This window comes from Heterodontus francisci, chromosome 12 (assembly GCF_036365525.1).
Source record: "Heterodontus francisci isolate sHetFra1 chromosome 12, sHetFra1.hap1, whole genome shotgun sequence".
Lineage (NCBI taxonomy): Eukaryota > Metazoa > Chordata > Chondrichthyes > Heterodontiformes > Heterodontidae > Heterodontus > Heterodontus francisci.
The window spans coordinates 92,057,455-92,076,896 of record NC_090382.1 but is presented as its reverse complement, the minus strand read 5'-3'; the positions used below and the strand labels follow the sequence as shown (position 1 = coordinate 92,076,896).

At 42.4% G+C, this 19,442-nt stretch overlaps 1 protein-coding gene across 2 annotated transcripts in view; it reads right to left on the bottom strand.

Moving 5' to 3' along the window:
- Positions 1–19,442, bottom strand: part of sgcd (sarcoglycan, delta (dystrophin-associated glycoprotein)) — a 244,467-nt gene that overhangs the window by 61,450 nt on the left and 163,575 nt on the right. For both annotated transcript variants that reach the window (XM_068043858.1, XM_068043856.1), the window contains exon 4: positions 2,820–2,907. In XM_068043858.1, the coding sequence (XP_067899959.1) occupies positions 2,820–2,907 (88 nt within the window). The remainder of the gene's footprint in view (positions 1–2,819; positions 2,908–19,442) is intronic.

The following is a 19,442-nucleotide window of genomic DNA, read 5'->3' as shown; positions in this document are numbered from 1 at the left end:
TTTGTGCATTCAAATAAAGAGCCTTTATATTTTTGCCACTATTCATTGCATTGGCCTTTTATTACCACTATTACCATTAAACTCTCTGTCCCTTCCTGTCCCACTCTGTTTGTCTTTACCCAAATTGCTACACTGCTCTGTTGCCTCAACTTTTCTCTTTAGATTTCTAAATCTCCCTTCACCTGACCCCTCCTCCCATCGTTTAAGTTAAAGCTGTATCCAAAACCTTAGTTTTACAATTTGCCAGGACACTGATCCCAGCCCAGTTTAAGTGGAACCCATCCCAATGGAACAGGTCCCTCTTTCCCCACATTTTTCTCAGTTATAAACCATCCCTTGGTGGTAAAATTTGGGCAGGATACAAAAAGGGCAGTAGGGCAGTGACCACTCATTCTGTAACCCTGCCAGAGTTAAATCTTAACCCACCTCCCCCCCGACCCCCCAACTTATCTCCAATTGGCTAACCATTTTGTGGTTGTTGAAACAGCTTAAAGAAGCTATTGCACACATCTAGCACTAAAACTAGCTAAGCTAACTAAAAAATAGTTAATACATTTGTCTTCCTGCAGTTCTAGCTCCATACAGGGACTCCTGACCAAATGGTGCCCCTGTGCTCCTCTATAATTGGTCATTAGAAGGTTAGTGAGAGAGAATTAGTGAGTTTTTTTTTACTCTTTCTGATAAAATATTCACATAACACCTTCCATCCTTCTGGCAGCATGACCAAGATTCAGCTGGTAACTATTGATGGTTACTGCAGTATTGACAAAGAATACCAAAATGTTGCAACCAGTTTAAACAGATTGGATCTTTGCTGATAGTGGTGATAACTTAATGAAACTCCTGGGCTGAAAGGAGTTAACCACAATATTTTGTGCTTGTTCAGAGTTGAAAAGCACCATGTGGTCTGCTATAGGCAAATAAGCTGGGAATTATAACCCATAATCATATCAAAATAATTTCCCTTGGGTCTCAACAGCTGGTACCTCAAGGTTAAATTTCAGTTGTCTCTCAGACGTATTTCTTTCAAGCATATAATTAAACTTCATCTTTGCTTTGTTTTTCTTCTTCCTGTTCCCTCGACCAGCTCATAATAGTCACCTTAGACATGTGCACGTGAAACAGCTGCAAGCTGGCAAAGAAATGATGCTAATACAGTTTAAAAACTGCTTTGTTCCCAATTCATCTACTTGGCTGGAAATAGTCTTGTAACTTTGACAATACGACGACTGGCGGGTGGGAGAAGTGGGATGAAGGAACATGTTAAACAAGCATATGAATATTGAAAAATAATATTTGTCACCCTGGGGTTTATTATGAATGATCCTTGACTGAAGCACAATTTTAACTGCTGGTCAGTTTTCAGCAGCTGAGTTTTGATATCAGTTCAAAATTCACCCATTGCAGCCAACAAAGAAAGCGTGAGGTTTTAACACTCCCAGTCCTCACTAACTTCTCAACTGCACTAGATGGGAAGCGACAGAAATGTGCACGACCTGAAGGCTGTCCGTTGAGACCAGGTAAGTCAGCTGTCGGATCATCTCAGTGGTGGGGTGGGGGGTGGGGAAGGGGGAGGGATGGCTTGGAATGGGGGTGATAGCGAGATTGAGGCAGGGAAAGTCTAAAATGTCCTTGTGTAGGCCAGAGCAGCACCACTGCTCTTTCTGACCTCACAAAAGGAAGTTAAAAAAAATTAGGCTTATCCCATATGGCTTCATCTGGCCCAGATCCATTTACTCGCTGGGTTGGCCTGGTAGGAAACTTACTGCCAAATCCCACAAAGGTTTCCGAGTAAAAATAGCCGTCGGGTCCTGATGACTATGTCAGGACCTGGCATACATATGTTAAAAAGGATCCTGCGAGCTTTGAGTGGGCGCACTTGCTGCCTGCTTAGTGGAGCAGGTTAAAATAGGGCAGTTCACCTCCTGATACACCATAGCAGCTAGGTGACTTGGGTGATTTTAACTGCCCACTTCACCAGTGTCCCTTGGGTGAATAGGGTTAAAATTGCCTTGACTGTGGTGTGTTGATGGAAGAAAAGCAGGCTACTGTCCATTTTTTTCCCTTTGCTCTGTTCCTTGTAGTTATAACAACCAGGGTCAAAGTGGGACCCCTTCCCAATCATGAATGCAGCTTTATCCTGAGGGTACCAATAAGAAAACTCTTACAAAGATATTGAGAGTGGAGGGTGTGGGACAAGTCCATCATTGTTTTTCTTCCCCACTCCCCCTCCACTGAGAAGTTTCAGTTCTTCAGTTCCCATAGCAATCTGCATAAGATTTGGAGTTCAAGAGGCATAGAAAGCTGAACCAAACATGAAGGAGTATGTGCTGGTGATCCATCCAGCTTACACACGAAGACAGAAAACCCAACCATTAATGTCTACCACGAAATAAACTGAGGGAGATTTTTATGTAATAATAATGAAGATTGAAACTGAATCTAAAAACGTTTTTATGACGTATCAAATCTTCTCCTTTGAAGATCAATTTAGCAACTAGTTTCCTAAGGTGGTGGGCAGGAGACTTGCTGCAACGTGTACGTCCTTTTTTTGGCTTCTCCCTCTCTGAGAGGAAACATTTCGTAAGACTTTGTCCCGCCCCTCAATTCCTTCAGCTTCTGCCCCCAGCTTCTAGGTGAAGATTAGGAACACCTTATATTGAGAAAGCTGCAACTGCAAAATCATGAGTAACCACACAGCACATCAAAACATCAGATCAGCAAAAGTGTCAATCTTCTTTATAGTTATTTCCAGCATATTCAGCTAGAAAGTGTCTGACAACAGAGTGCTATGGTCGCTCCATGATATTCATGCTTACCTGTATTTAATTGGGTAACAGTCTGATCCTGACTATTGCGGATGCTCACTGTAACATTCCTAGAAGACTGCAAGTAAAGGGAGCTGTCCTACAAAAAAAGTAATATCAGAAAAAATATAATTAGGAATATTACTTTGAAGATTAGCCTTCATGGCTATTATTGGACAGTCATGTTTATGCGAGACACAAGGAATATGTCAAGATAACATGTCAACATCACCTTAAGGGATATCCTGGCAGCATCCTGGGGGCAACCACTGGCTGCCATGCTTGCCCAAATATAACAGTCATTGTATCACAGAAGTAATACATCAGAAGAAAGTGCACTGAGATGTTCCAATGTATAAATGTAACTACTGAATACACAGAGAAAATAGTTGCATTAGATAAATGTGAAAGAAAAGTAGGATGTTAAAGGGTTTGATCTGCATGAAAAAGTATCTGGTAAACGTTTTGCTGTTTATGGAGGCAGAAATGTCAAAAAATCACTATTGTTACATCACATGCAAGTGGTGCACTTAAATGTTTACCATTTTGCTGTGTGTTCACAAGCAAATACATATTTAAGACATATTTTTCCACTAAGACAGTGGGCCTCATTTTAAAACTTAATGGGAATGAGAACTGACCTTTAACCCTGATGTTTCCAATATCTGCTTCATACAGATGCTTTTAATAGTAAGAAAATTATTTTCTCTATTTCACATCAACTAGATGAAAGCCAGGCTATCTGATCTTAAAATGGATTTAAATATCATTGATTTTTTCTTTAGGTAATTCATAATCTGGAACATCCATTAAAGGATAATAGCACAGTAAGACTGTGTGATATTCTTTATCCAATATCTGTTCCAAAGGATTTAGTGTTGTTGGCTCCTACTTATTAATAATCTATAGTTGAAGGGCACTTCTATTTACACAGAGGTAAATCCTTGTAAATCATGTTTTTGTTGCTGTACAGACTGACATTTAAAACAAAAGGCCATGGCTTATTATTATAATATAGAGACATTTGCTAGCAACCTTGCTTCATGAGAAAATATAGCACTTGCTTGGTCTGTCCAAAGACCAATTATATGGAAATAAACAGTGGGTAGCAGTCTGCAAGGACCTGATGTCAACAGTTCCCATCTTCTTTAATTCCTGTTGATAAAACATATATTTTCTGGCCTCCATAAGGAAGATAAAAATCTTTCAAATAAAGGTTATTATGGAATATCCTCCTGGAGTTCTTTCAAATATTAAAAAGGCATGAAAGAGTGCAGTTAAAGTCTGCTGTCAAGAGAGTTGTCAAAAGGTCTTGGAGCTTTAGCTACTAGTTCACCATTTAAATGAATCTGCTGGTGGAGGGCAGTTTCATACAGATTTTAAAAACACATCAGGGAAAATGATCACTTAAGTCATGCAAATTGAAATCATCTGGAAATTTATCAAAAAAGTTCTGTTTGTGGCAGGCGTTTTCTATCTCCATTGAACGAGGTCAGAAATTCCATTATTTGTCAATACGATTTCTTGCAGACTGGAGCTACCATTCTATTCACTGTGCGCCTAGATCTGCATCAGACAATACTTTCAAAGACTGGGAATATATTTTCCTCCATTTGCTAATTTCAAGAAAAACAGACACAAAGTGGAAACATTTCTTTATACTGAACCCAATTTTTTTTTACTAAAATTAGAAAATGAAGGAAATGTACCACAATGTCTTAATAATTATTGCAGGGCTGATCTATAATTTTATTTCAAGACTTAATGGCTCTGTGACCATTAATATATATTAATGTCAGCAACTTACAAAGGAACTGATGTAGGTAGTGTAGCTTTTACCAGTGCTTAGCAATGAGCTGCTTGGTTGCTCTGACAGAATATGCCTGCATATATTGACCTCAACTCTGTTCCTCTGTCCGTCCTTTCCGCTGTACAGTTCCATAGGCACTGGCAGCATTTCAAAACCTCTGTCAAAAGTGTTCCTTCTTTATGCATGAGCCTAAACAGAGTCTATCAAAAGACAATATAACTGTTAAAGGCAAGACAAGCAAGGCCAATCCTATCCTCACTCAATATCTACATCCGTACACTTTCCAAGTGATAGCAATCTAAAGTAGAAATCCCAGCTGCCTTTCACTTTTCCTAAGTGGAAACTAAAGGTATTCTGCCACTGCGCTGACAGAAACCTGCGAATAATCCAGGACTGACATTACAAGATAGCTGGTAGGTGACTGGTTGGTGAGTATTACTTTTTTTTTTCTCTTTAAGCTAGGGCAATGGTTTAAATTAAGAGCTGGGAAACGGTAGCTATTACATGATTGAAACACCTACTAAGAATGAGCTTAAAATCATGCTGGCCACTCTGGGAAACAGCAGTTAATATTCATGCAGCTGGTGTCAACCCAATCCAGATGGACAGAATCATGGGACACATGCAGCATTAAAAAACAAACACCTCATCACTGACCCAACAGCAGAGGTCCCTGGCTACGACCTCTCTTGAAGACAGTGAACAATGCTCAACTGAATCTGCACAGGGCGTGGATGATGCGCCCACCTGCTACACAAGTGGAAGATGAGGAACAACACGAAGTGCGATTGTGGCCATGAGTCCCAGACCATGGAACACACCATAGAATAAAATCACAGAATCATAGAAAATTTAAGGCACAGAAAGAGGCCACTTGGCCCATCGTGTCTGTGCCGGTCAAAAAATGAGCCACCCAGCCTCATCCCACCATCCAGCATTTGGTTCGTAGCCCTGCAGGTTACGGCACTTGAGGTACATATTCAGACACCTTTTAAATAAGTTGAGGGTTTCTGCCTCTACTACCCTTACAGGCAGTGAGTTCCAGACCTCCACCACCCTTGGGATGAAAACATTTTTCCTCATCTCCCCTCTAATCTTTCTACCAATCACTTTAATGCTATGCCCCCTAGTCACTGACCTCTCTGCTAAGATAAATAGGCCCTTTCTATCCACTCTATCCAGGCCCTTGACAATTTTGTACATTTCAATCAAATCTTCCCTCAGCCTTCTCTGTTCCAAGGAGAACAACCCCAGCCTATCCAATCTTTCCTCATAGCTGCATTTTTCCAGTTTCGACAACATCCTCATACATCTCCTCTGTAACCTCTCTAGTGCAATTACATCACTAAGAACTGTTGAGGAAGGCATCTCACTTCTTCACTCGGCATCTTAGGAGGCCATTGAATAGATAGCCAAACTAGATGTCCGATTATAAGAAAGTAGTAGTATTAAATTAATAACTTAAAAGAGATTAATTAATTAGTTAATGAAACTAAAAATATTGAGTGAATGAAAACCTTAATTAACCTTAGTTAAAAATATAAATCAAGGTTAGGTAGGGATGGCAGGGCAGGTGATGTGTTGTAGCTGCAGTATATGGGAGCTTGTGGAGAGCACTGCGATCCTGGATAACCATATCTGCAGTAAATCACAGAATCACAGAATCATTAGGAGGCAAAGGAGGAAGGGTAGCCCTGATAGTAAAGGATGACATAAGGACATTAATAAGAAGGGTTCTGGCCTCAGAAAATCATGAAGTAGAATCAGTTTGGATGGAAATTAGGAATAGCAGGAGTCGGAAAACACTGGTTGGAATAGTTTACAGCCCCCCTAACAGTAGTTATATTATTGGATGAACATTAAACAGAAAATTATTGGAGCATGTAACTGTGGGGGATTTTAATCTGCATATAGACTGCGACAATCAAATTGGCAACAGAGGTCTAGAAGATGAATTTGTAGAATGCTTTTGTGACAGTTTCGTGGAGCAATATGTTGTAGAACTGAATAGGGATAAAACTATCTTAGATATTGTGTTATGAAACAGGGTTAATTAGCAATGTCATGGTAAAAGATCCATTGGGAAATAGTGATCATACTACCATTGAATTTCACATCAAGTTTGAAAGTGACATATTCCAATTACAAACAAGAATCTTAAACTTAAATAAGGCCAATTATGAAGGTGTGAGGGGAGAACTGGCTAAGGTTAATCGGGTAAATAGAGCAAAATGTATAGTGGTAAATTCAAAGGGTTTTACAAAAGTATATTCCATTCAAAAACAAAAACTCATCAAGAAAGACCCATCCTTGGCTTACTCAAAAAGTTGTGGAGAGTATTAGACAAAAAGAAGAGGCTTACAATGTTGCAAAAAATAGTAGCACATCTGAGGGTTGGGAGTGTTTTAGAAACCAGCAAAGGGACACCAAGGAACATAAGAACTAGGAGCAGGAGTAGGCAATTCAGCCCCTCGAGCCTGCTCCGGCATTCAATATGATCATGGCTGATCTCATCTCGGCCTCAACTCCACTTTCCTCAGCTTCTCCATAACCCTTCAACCCATTTCTAATTAAAACTCTGTCTATCTCCTCCTTAAATTTACCCCATGTCCTGGCATCCACCACACTCTGGGGTAGTGAATTCCACAGATTCACGACCATTTGAGAGAAGTAATTTCTCCTCATCTCTGTTTTAAATCTGCTACCTCTTATCCTAAAGCAATGGCCTCTCGTTCCAGATTTCCCCTCAAAAGGAAACATCCTTTCTATATCTACTTTGTCAATCTCCTTAATCATCTTATATACCTCAATTAGATCTCCTCTCATTCTTCTAAACTCCAGAGAGTAAAGGCCTAAACTGTTCAATCTCTCTTCATAAGACAAGCCCAGCTGCAGTCTTACTAATGCCTTGTACAGTTGCAGCAACACTTCCCTACTTTTGTACTCTATTCCTTTAGCTATAAATGCCAAAATTCCATTTGCCTTCCTAATTACCTGCTGTATCTGCAGACTAGTTTTCTGCAATTCATGCACAAGGACACCCAGATCCCTCTGCACCGAAGCACTCTGAAGTTTCTCTCCATTTTGATAATAATTTGCCTTTCTATTCTTCCAACCAAAATGGATAACCTCACATTTATCCACATTAAAATCCATCTGCCAAATTTTGGCCCATTTATCTAATCTATCCATCTATAGATTTCTTATTTCTTTATTGCAACTTACTGTCCCACCTATTTTAGTGTCATCTGTAAATTTGGCTATAGTACCTTCTATCTCTGCATCCAAGTCATTTATATAGATTGTAAATAGTTAGGGCCCGAGGATAGAATCCTGTGGCACCCCACTAGTTACATCTTGCCAACCAGAAAAAGACTCATTTATCCCGACTCTCTGTTTTCTGTTGGTTAGCCAATCCTCTATCCAAGCTAACAACTTGCCCTAACCCCATGTGAACTTACCTTGTGTATTAACCTTTTGTGCGGCACTTTATCAAATGCCTTCTGGAAGTCCAGATATACTACATCTACAGGATCCCCATTATCCACTTTGCTTGTTACAGCTTCGAAGAACTCTAGCAAATTAGTCAAACACGATTTACCCTTCATAAAACCATACTGATTCTGATGGATTGTGTTTTGACTTTCTAAATGTCCTGTTATTACTTCCTTAATAATGGATTCTAATAATTTCCCAACGACAGATGTTAAACTAACTGGTCTATAGTTTCCTACTTGCTGCCTCCCTCCCTTTTTGAATAAGCGCATCACATTAGCGTTTTTTCCAATCCACCGGAACCTTTTCCATATCCAGAAAATTTTGGAATATTATCAATGGATCCACGATCTACACTGCCACTTCCTTTAAGACCCTAGGATGTAGGCCATCAGGCCCTGGGGACTTGCCTGCCTTCAACCCCAATAGTTTGCTCAATCCTTTTTCCCTAGTGATGATGATTGTTCTAAGTTCCTCCCTTTCTATAACCTCTGCATTACCTGATACTATTGGGATGGTACTAGTGTCCTCCAACTTGAAAACTGAAGCAAAATACTGATTTAGTGTCTCTGCCATTTCTGTGTTCCCTTCTATTAACTCCCCAGTCTCATCCTCCAAAGGACCAAAGAGTTGAAAAAAAGGGATAAAATAGATTAGAGTAAACTAGCCAGCAATATAAAAACAGATTGTAAGAGCTTTTATAAATACATACAAAGGAAGAGAATAGCTAAGGTAGACGTTGGTCCCTTAGATGCAGAGACAGGAGAAATCATCCTGGGGAATGAGGAAATGGCAGAGGCATTGTACAAATATTTTGCGTCAGTCTTCATAGTAGAAGACACAAGTTCCATACAAGAAATATGCAGTAACCTAGGGGCTAAAAAGAGTGAGCCAAGAAAAAGTATTGGAGAAACTTGAGGGACTTTAAAAACATTTTTTTTATTCATTCACGGGATGTGGGCGTCGCTGGCCAGGCCAGCATTTATTGCCCATCCCTAATTGCCCTTGAGAAGGTGGTGGTCAGCTGCTTTCTTGAACCGCTGCAGTCCATGTGGGGTAGGTGCACCCACAGTGCTGTTAGGAAGGGAGGTCCAGGATTTTGACCCAGCGACAGTGAAGGAACAGCGATATAGTTCCAAGTCAGGATGGTGTGTGACTTGGAGGGGAACTTGCAGGTGGTGGTGTTCCCATGTATTTGCTGCCCTTGTCCTTCTAGTTGGTAGAGATCGCAGGTTTGGAAGGTGCTGTCGAAGGAGCCTTGGTGCATTGCTGCAGTGCATTTTGTAGATGGTACACACTGCTGCCACTGTGCATCGGTGGTGGAGGGAGTGAATGTTTGTAGATGGGGTGCCAATCTGACAAGTCCCCAGGACCAGATGGCCTACACCCTAGAGTTCTAAAAGAGATAGCTGCAGCGATAGTGTATGCACTCGGTATAATTTTCCAGAATTTCTTAGATTCAGGAATGGTCTTGTCATATTGGAAGCTGGCAAATGTTGCACCGCTTTTCAAGAAAGGAAGAAGAGAGAAAACAGGAACTACAGGCCCGTTAGCCTAACATCAGTCATTGGGAAGATGCTGGAAACTATTATTAAAGAAGTCTTAACAATGCACTTGAAAAAGCATAGTATAATTAGAACAAGTCAGCATGGTTTTACTAAAGGGAAATCCTTTTTGACAAATTTATTGGAATTTTTGAGGATGTAACTAGTAGGGTAGATAAAGGGGAACCAGTCGATGTAGTATACCTGGATTTCCAAAAGACATTTGATAAAGTGCCACATAAAATATTAATAGACAAGATAAGGGCTCATGGTGTTGGGGGTAATATATTAGCATGGATAAAGGATTGGGTAACAGACAGGAAGCAGAGATTGGGCAGATATAGGGCATTTTCAAGTTGGCAGGCAGTGAATAGTGAGGTGCCACAAGGATAAGTGCCGGGGCCTCAGCTATTTACACTCTATATTCATGACTTGGATGAAGAGACAGAGAGTAAAGTATCTAAGTTTGCTGGTGATACAAAGCTCGGTGGAAAGGTAAGCTGAGGGGAGGACATAGAGAGGCTGCATAGAGATATAGGCAGATTAAATGGGTGGGCAACAAGATGGCAAATAGAGTATAATGTTGGGAAGTGTGAAGTTGTTCACTTTGGTCGTAAAAATAGAAAAGCAGAATATTTTTAAAAAGATGTGAAATTGGTAAGTGTTGATGTTCAGAGAGACTTGGGGGTACTCATACAAGGAACACACAAAGTTAACAGGCTGATGCGGCAGGCTATTAGGAAGGCAAGTGGTATGTTGGCCTTTATTGCAAGGGGATTGGAGTACAGGAATAAAGAACTCCGACTGAAATTGTTCAGGGCTTTGGTGAGACCGCACCTGGAATAATGGGCTGAATGGCGGCGGGTGAAAACAATGGTGGCCCACATGTCATCGAGCCGCTCTCCCCCCCCACCCCCGATGATGTGGAGGGGGAAGGTTGCCCGTCCCCGGCAATGGTGTCAGCTGCCTGTACGCAAGTGCTGGCGTCGTTTTCAAAGGGCTTCAAGTCCTACCCTTCCATTTAAATATTTGAAGAGACATTTCATAAAAAAATTAAATACATTTATTCTGCCCCTCTCCCACCTCCCAGTAGCAATTAAATTAATTACTTGCCCTCTTGCCCACAAAACTCTTCACAGACCTTCCCCCCCCCCCAAAGTACATACATTTTAAACTATAACCCTTCCCACCATCCTCTACACCAATGATATATACTTTGACCCCACTCCCCCCCCCCCCCACTCCAACACTGAGAAATATACCTGCTTCCCCCTCCCCACCAGTGTTCCGCCTCAGTTCCCCGAGCGCAGGAGTGTCATCCAGCAGCATGAAGGTTGCACCGGGACAGATGGCAGGACTGTAAGTGTCATTAATTCAATGATTTTAATTTATTTAAATATTTAAATGGAAGTCCCATCACCGAGCAATGGGGGGGAGGTGCCATGAGGCCTCACCATGGCCAGCAATATCGGGCCGGGCCCTCCCGGCTTCGGGGTGCGTGGTGGCTCTCTCCCAGATGCATTTTCCGCGCCCCACCACGACCCCTGACGTCGGGAGGTCTGTAAAATTCAGCCCACTGTGTGCAGTTTTGATCTCCACACTTAAGAAAGGATATACTTAACCTGGAGGCGGTGCAGTGAAGATTTACTAAATTAGTCCCTGGGATGAGGGGGTTGTCCTATGATGAGAGGCTGAGTAAATTGGGCCTATATACTCTGGAGGTTAGAAGAATGAGAGGTGATCTAATTGAGACATACAAGATTCTGAAAGGGCTCGCTAGGGTAGAAGGTGAGAGATTGTTTCCGCTGGTCGGGGAATCTAGAACATGGGGACACAGTCTCATGATAAGGGGCCGATCATTCAGGACTGAGATGAGGAGAAATTACTTCAAACAAAGGGTTGTGAATCTTTGGAATTCTCTACACCAGAGGGTTGTGGATGTTCCATCGTTGAATGCATTTACGACTGGGATAGATAGATAGATTTTTGGTCTCACAGGGAGTCAAGGAATATGGGGACCAGACAGGAAAGTGAAGTTGAAGCCTAAGATCAACCATGATCGCACTGAATGGTGAAGCAGGCTCGATGGACCATATGATTTACTTCTGCTCCTATTTCTTCTATTCTTGTGGTCTTGTATTATAGCACAGAAGGAGGCAATTCAGCCCATCGTGTCTGCACTGGCTCTCCGAATGAGCAATTTACCTAGTGCCATTCCCCCGCCTTCACCCCGTAACCCTGCACATTCTTCCTTTTTAGATAACAGTTTAATTCCCTTTTGAATGTATTGATTGATCCTGCCTGAACCACTCTCAGGCAGTGCATTCCAGACCTTAACCACTCACTGTGTGAAAACATTTTTCTTCAAGTTGCTTTTGCATCTTTTGCAAGTTGGTGGAATGACTTTAAATCACTTTAAATCTGTGCCCTTTCGTTCTTGATGCTTTCATGATTGGGAACAGTTTCTCTCTATCTACTTTGTCCAGACCTCTCATGATTTTGAATACCTCTAACAAATCAATTCTCAGCCTTCCCTTCCCTAAGGAAAACAGTCCCAAATTCTCCAACCTATCTTCATGACTGAAGTTCCTAATCCCCTGAACCATTCTCATAAATCTTTTCTGCACACTCTCCAATGCTTTCACATCTTTCCTAAAGTGCAGTGGCCAGAACTGAACACAATACTCCAGCTGATGCTGAACTCGTGTCTTATACAAGTTCAGCATAACCTCCTTGCCCTTGTACTAAATGCCCCTATTAATAAAGCCTAGGATACTGTATGCTTTATTCACCGTGCTCTCAACCTGTCCCGCCACCTTCAATGACTTATGTACATATACACCCAGCTCCCTCTGCTCCTGCACCCCCTTTAGAATTGTACCCTTTATTTTATATTGTCTCTCCATGTTCTTCCTACCAAAATGAATCACTTCACATTTCTCCTCATTGAACATCATCTGCCACTTGTCTGCCCATTCCACCAACTTGTCTATGTCCTTCTGAAGTTCTACACTATTCCCCCTCAAAGTTCATAATGCTTCCAAGTTTCATACCACTCACAAATTTTGAAATTGTGCCCCTTTATACCAAGCTCCAGGTCATTAATATATATCAGGAAAAGCAAGTGTCCTAACACTGGCTCCTGGGGAACTCCACTAAAAACCTTCCTCCAGCCTGAAAAACATCTATTAATCACTACTCTGTTTCCTGTCACAAAGCCAATTTTGTATCCATGTTGCTACTGTCCCTTTTATTCCATGAGCCATAAGTTTGCTCACAAGTCTGTTGCGCGGCACGATATCAAACGCCTTTTGAAAGTCCATGTACACCACATCAACAGCACCGCCCTCATCAACCCTCTCTGTTACCTCTTCAAAAAACTCCAGCAAGTTAGTTAAATACGATTTTCCCTTGACAAATCCATCCTGGCTTTCCTTAATTAACCCGCATTTGTCCATATGACTATTAATTTTGTCCCGAATTACTGTTTATAGAAGCTTCCCCACTACCGAAGTGAAACTGACTGGCCTGTAGTTGCTGGGCTTATCTTTACACCCTTTTTTGAACAAGGTGTAACATTTGCAATTCTCCAGTCCTCTGGCACCACCCCTGAGTCTAAGGAAGACTGGAAAATAATGACCAGTACTTCTGCAATTTCCACTCTCACTTCCTTTAGTATCCTTGGATGCATCTCATCTGGCCCTGGTTTTTTATCAACTTTATGTATAGACAGCCTATCTAACACCTCCTCCTTATCAATTTTAAATCCTTCTCGTGTATTAATTACCTCCTCTTTCACCATAGCCTGGGTAGCATCATCTTTCTTAGTAAATGCAGAGATAAAGTATTCATTTAGCACCTCAGCTAGTCCCCCTGCCTCCATTTGTAAATCCCCTTTCTGGTCCCAAATTTTTTCTCTCAGATGGTTGTGCGACTTTGGAACTCTCTGCCTCAGAAGGCGGTGGAAGCAGGGTCATTGAATATTTTCAAGTCAGAGATAAATCCTTGTTTGGCAAGGGAATCAAAGGTTATTGGGGGTAGTTGACACACTAACATATCAACTATGATCTTATTGAACAGTGGAGCAGGCTAAACAGGCCGAATGGCCTACTTCTGTTACTAATTCGTATGTTCGTAATCAGCCCTATTTCACCTTTTACCACTCTTTTACTATGCCTATAGAAGACTTTGGGATTCCCTTTTATGTCAACTGCCAGTCTCTTTCATACTCCCTCTTTGCTTCTATTATTTGCTTTTTCACTTTCCCTCAGAAACTTCGGTTTTCAGCCTGGTTCTCCATTGTATTATCCACCTGACATCTGTCATAAACACACTTTTTCTTCTTCATCTTAATCTCTGGCCAGAATTTTTCGTTGGGCGGGAGGCCAAAGTCGGTGTCGAGCCCGCCTCTGCCGGGGCTCCCCAGGCCCTTAACTGGTCTTGGGCGGGACTTCCACCCCCTTGTGGCAGCAAGTCCCGCCCAATGGAGCTGCCGGCCAATCAGCGGGCTGGCAGCTATTAGTCCCAGCAGCGACACCGGGAGTGGTGGCCACTGCTGGGACTACACCCAGCCATTGCAAGCAAGATGAGGGATGGCCCTGGAAGGTAGGCTTTTAGGAACTCGCCGGGGCAATCGGCCGGGCCCCAGTGAGGCAATGGTGGTCGGTTAGGGGGGCAAGGGAGTGTTGTGTGTTGGGGGCGTGTGGGGCTTCGGGGGCGGTCCTCTGTGGGGTACAGATTGCCTGATCAGAAGGAGCCCCAATCAGCCCGCAAGAAGGCCGCCTGGTTTCACCAGACAGGGTTTTTGAGGCTTCTGTCATCCAGCCGCCAAGGGTAACCGCGGCGGCGGGAGGAGACCCTTAAGTGGCAGTTAATTGGCCACTTAAGGGGCTTGATTGGCCTGGGGCAAGGTTAAGGATATCTCCTCATGGCTGAAAAAAGAACATGGAGACTCTAGTTATTGTGGTCTGCGTAGCAACCAACCATGTAGGTAGAACTGGGAATTAGGGTCTTCAGAGGGAATCTGAGGAGTTAGTGTCCAATTAATAAGAAGAACCTCAAAGGTAAAAATTTATGGATTACTACCTGAGCCACATGCAAATTGCCATAGGGTCCATCAGATCAGAGAATTGAATGCGTGGCTTAAAGAGTGGTGTGGGAGTCAAGACGTTTCATTTCATTGGGTGCTGGCACCAGTACCAGGACTCTGCTATATTGGGACTTGTTCAACTTAAACCAGGCTGGGACTATTGTTGTGGCCATCAAATAACAAGGGCTGTAAACATAGAAATATAGAAAATTTACAGCACAGAAGGAGACCATTGGGTCCATTGTAAAAAGCTATCCATCCTCTTCCAACTTTCCAGCTTTTGGTCCATAACCTTACAGGTTACTGTACTTCAAGTGCATATGCAAGAATATTTTAAATATGATGAGGGTTTCTGCCTCTACCACTTTCAGGCCGTGAGCTCCAGACCCCTACCACCCTCTGGGTCAAAGCATTTCTCTTCAACTCCCCTCTAATCCTTCTGCCAATTACTTTAAATCTATGTCCCCTTGTTATTGACCTTTCTGTTAAGAGAAATAGGTCATAGAGTTAATATGGCACAGAATGAGGCCATTTGGCCCATCAAGGCTGGAGTACTGTGCACAGTTCTGGGCACCACACTAGAGGAAGGATGTGATTGCACTGGAGAGGGTGCAGAGGGGATTCACCAGGATGTTGCCTGGGCTGGAGCTTTTCAGCTATGAAGAGAGACTGGATAGGCTCGGGTTGTTTTCCTTAGAACAAAGAAGGCTGAGGAGTGACATGAATTACAAAATTATGAGGGGCATTGATAGGTTAGATAGGAAGAAACTTTTTCTCTTAGCGGAGGTGTCAATAACCAGGGGGCATAGATTTAAGGTAAGGGGCAGGAGGTTTAGAGGGGATTTGAGAAAATTTTCTTTCACTCAGAGGGTGGTTGGAATGTGGGACTCACTACCTGAAGAGGTGGTAGAGGCAGGAACCCTCACAACATTTAAGAAGTATTTAGATGAGCACTTGAAATGCCACGGCATACAAGGCTACGGGCCAAGTGCTGGAAAATGGGATTAGAGTAGTTAGGTGCTTGATGGCCGACACAGACAGGATGGGCCAAAGGGCTTGTTTCTGTGCTGTATAACTCTATAACTCTAAGTCCATGCCAGCTCTCTGTAGAGCAATCCAATTAGTCCCATTCCTCGGCTCTATCCTGTAGCCCTGCAAGTTTATTTCCCTCAAGTGCCCATCCATTTTCCTTTTGAAATCATTCATCATCTCTGCTTCCACCACCATCGTAGGTCCTCCCTATCCACACTGTCTAGGCCCCTCATAATTTTATACATTACAAATAAAGCTCCCTCAGCCTCTTCTGTTCCAAAGAATATAACCCCAGCCTATCCATTCTTTCCTTGTAACTAAAATTCTCCATTCCTGGCAACATCCTTGTAAATCCTGTATATAGGGCTTTAAACTAAAAGTGGGGAGGTATCAGGGGAGGAGAAATTTATAAATCTGAAGAGAAAAATTAAGGCCATAGAGCAGTGCAGTAATTTGGTAAGGATAAGCAGAGTGTGACAGGAAGGGACAAAGAGTTTAACAGTAATAGTGCATCACTGAATAAGGTCAAATCAGGGATAAATGGTAAAAAGTTAAAACTAACGGTGCTTTAATGGAATGCATGAAGCATTCATAACAAAATAAACAAATCAACGGCACAAATAGAGATAAATGGATTTGATCTAATAGCCATTACAGAGTTGGGGTTGCATGGTGACCAAGGTTAAGAACTAAATATTCCAGGGTACTTGGCATTCTGAAAGGAGACACAAAATGGAAAAGGAAGAGGGATATCCCTGATAATAAAGGATAACATAAGTACATGAGTATCGAATGATCCTGTCTTTGAAGATCAAAGTGTAGAATCAGTATGGGTCAGAAATACTGATGGGATTAGTTTATAGGTCCCCTCACAGTAGCTATACTGTTGGATAGAATATGAATCAAGAAATAAAAGGAGCTTGTAACAAAAGTAATGCAATAATCGGGGGAGGGGGCGCTTTAATCATAGCATGAATGGACAAATCAAATTGACAAAAATAGTTTGGACGTTGAATTCACAGAATGCAGTCGAGACAGTTTCCTAGAACAATACATTTTGGAACTAACCAGGGAACAGGCTATTTTAGATCTTGTTATGGATAAGGAGACAGGGTTAATTACTAATCACATAGTAAGGAATCCTCAAGGGAAGAGTGATCATAATATGATAGAATTTCATATTGAGTTTGAGTGATGTACTGAAGTCCAAAATAGAGTCTTAGGACATAAAATTGGGCTCCATAGTGCCACTGGTGCTAGCACTATGGAAGCCCCATAGAGAAATAACGGTGGCCCGATCACTTCTGGCCACCTCCAGCATGGCCCATGTATCGCGCCCTGACTGATAGGACGCTAGCACAAGCATGCCATGTGTCCACTGGAGGCATGCAGAGTGGGCAGATCGTGTCGTCAATCAGCCCCTTTGCTGATTTGGTGTGGATTCTGCCAAATTGGACCAGCTAAGTCCAGTTAAAGCCCTCTCCTATTCACTTGACTGCAACATCTGGACAATGTGAGGTGCACTCAGGCCCTAAGGTCTGGAATTCCCCACCTATGTCTCTCTGCTCTCTTTCCTCTTCCCCCCTCTAAGACACCCCTAAAAATCTAACTCTTTGAACAAGCTTTTGGTCATCTGGACTATGAACTTCTCATGCAGCTTGGTGACAAATTTTGTTTGCTAATGCTCCTGAGAACTACCTTGGGATGTTTTATTACATTACAGGTGCCATATAAATGCAAGTTGTTGTCACTGATGTTAATAGATTGTTGGACTCTAGGGGAATCATGAGATAGGGGGATTGGGTGGAAAAATGGAGGTGAGGTTGAAGATCAGCCATCATCCTATTGAATGGCGGAGCAGGCTGGAGGGGCTATATGACCTACTCCTGCTCCTACTTTTAATGTCATGTTTTAATGTAACTCAACACAAACAAGAGATCAAGGTGAGACCTTCCTAAATTGTAGTGCTCAGACCCATAACGTACTCTCAATATTTAGAGCATCAGAAACATGAGAAATATAAAACAAGATGACAACTTATCAAATTAAATGAATGTTGGCATGTACCCCACTATAATTTTCCAATTTATCCTCTAGTAATAAAATGTTAAAAAACTGACAGAGAACATTGAGAAAACTGAAAGCCGGTTTGTGTAAATTAACAGTGCAAGAAAGATTTTACTTTAAACTGAATAGCCATTGACAAGCCAGAGAAAGTACGGTATTTTTTTGATTCCTGTGCACTACCTGCATAATCATTTGGGACTGAGCTGCTTGTGTGTTATTCAGTCTCTCTCACTCAAGGGATTGCTGTTGCTTGACCTCACTATCTGCACACTACAATAAGTTAAAGAGCTGAAACAGATGGCGAGGCAAAGAATGATTTTGGCCTCATTAGATTCCAACCATATACAAGAAATTTTAATTATCAGGCAGCAACATTTTTAATATACTTCAGCAGGACTCACTCAATATGGCTGAGAGCAGCTGCTAGTCAGTGAGATCAGGATGGACCAGATTAATAACCATGCAAACAAAAACAAGACAGACACAAAACAGAACAATTCCAGTAGAATATTACAAAGGCACAAGTGGATAAAAATAAAGAAATAAAAATAAATAATCATCACAAGACGAGCCCCTTTAAACAGTGTTCAAATCACACGCAGCTTCCACAGTGCGGACTGCGACACCGACCACTCCCTGGTGTGCAGTAAGGTGAGACTCAAACCAAAAAAGCTACATCACTCCAAGCAGAAGGGCCACCCGCGCATCAACACTAGCAGAATTTCGTATCCACAGCTGTTACATAAGTTTCTAAATTCACTTGATAAAGCCCTTCAAAACACTCCTACAGGGGATGCAGAGACTAAGTGGGCCCACATCAGAGACACCATCTATGACTCAGCAATGGCACCTATGGCAAACGTGTGAAGCAGAACGCTTCACTTTGAAGAGCTGGAACCTGTCATAGTCGCGAAGCGCACTGCACTATTGAACTACAAGAAAGCCCCCAGCGAGTTAACATCTGTAGCACTTAAAGCAGCCAAAAGCGCTGCACAAAGAACAGCCAGGCGCTGTGCAAATAACCAATGGCAACACCTATGCAGTCGTATTCAGCTGGCCTCCGACACCGGAAACATCAGAGGAACGTATGATGGCATTAAGAGAGCTTTTGGGCCAACCATCAAGAAGATCGCGCCCCCCTCAAGTCTAAATCAAGGGACACAATCACAGACCAACACAAGCAAATGGACCGCTGGGTGAAGCACTACCTAGAACTGTACTCCAGGGAAAATGTTGTCACTGAGACCGCCCTCAATGCAGTCCAGTCTCTGCTTGTCATGGATGAGCTGGACGAACAGCCAACAAAATCGGAACTCAGTGATGCCATTGATTCTCTAGCCAGTGGAAAAGCCCCTGGGAAGGTCGGCATTACCCCTGAAATAATCAAGAGTGCCAAGCCTGCTATACTTTCGGCACTCTACGAACTGCTTTGCCTGTGCTGGGATGAGGGAGCAGTACCACAGGACATGCGCGATGCCAATATCATCAACCTCTATAAGAACAAGGGTGACCGCGGTGACTGCAACAACTAGTGTGGAATCTCCCTGCACAGCATAGTGGGGAAAGTCTTTGTTCGAGTCGCTTTAAACAGGCTCCAG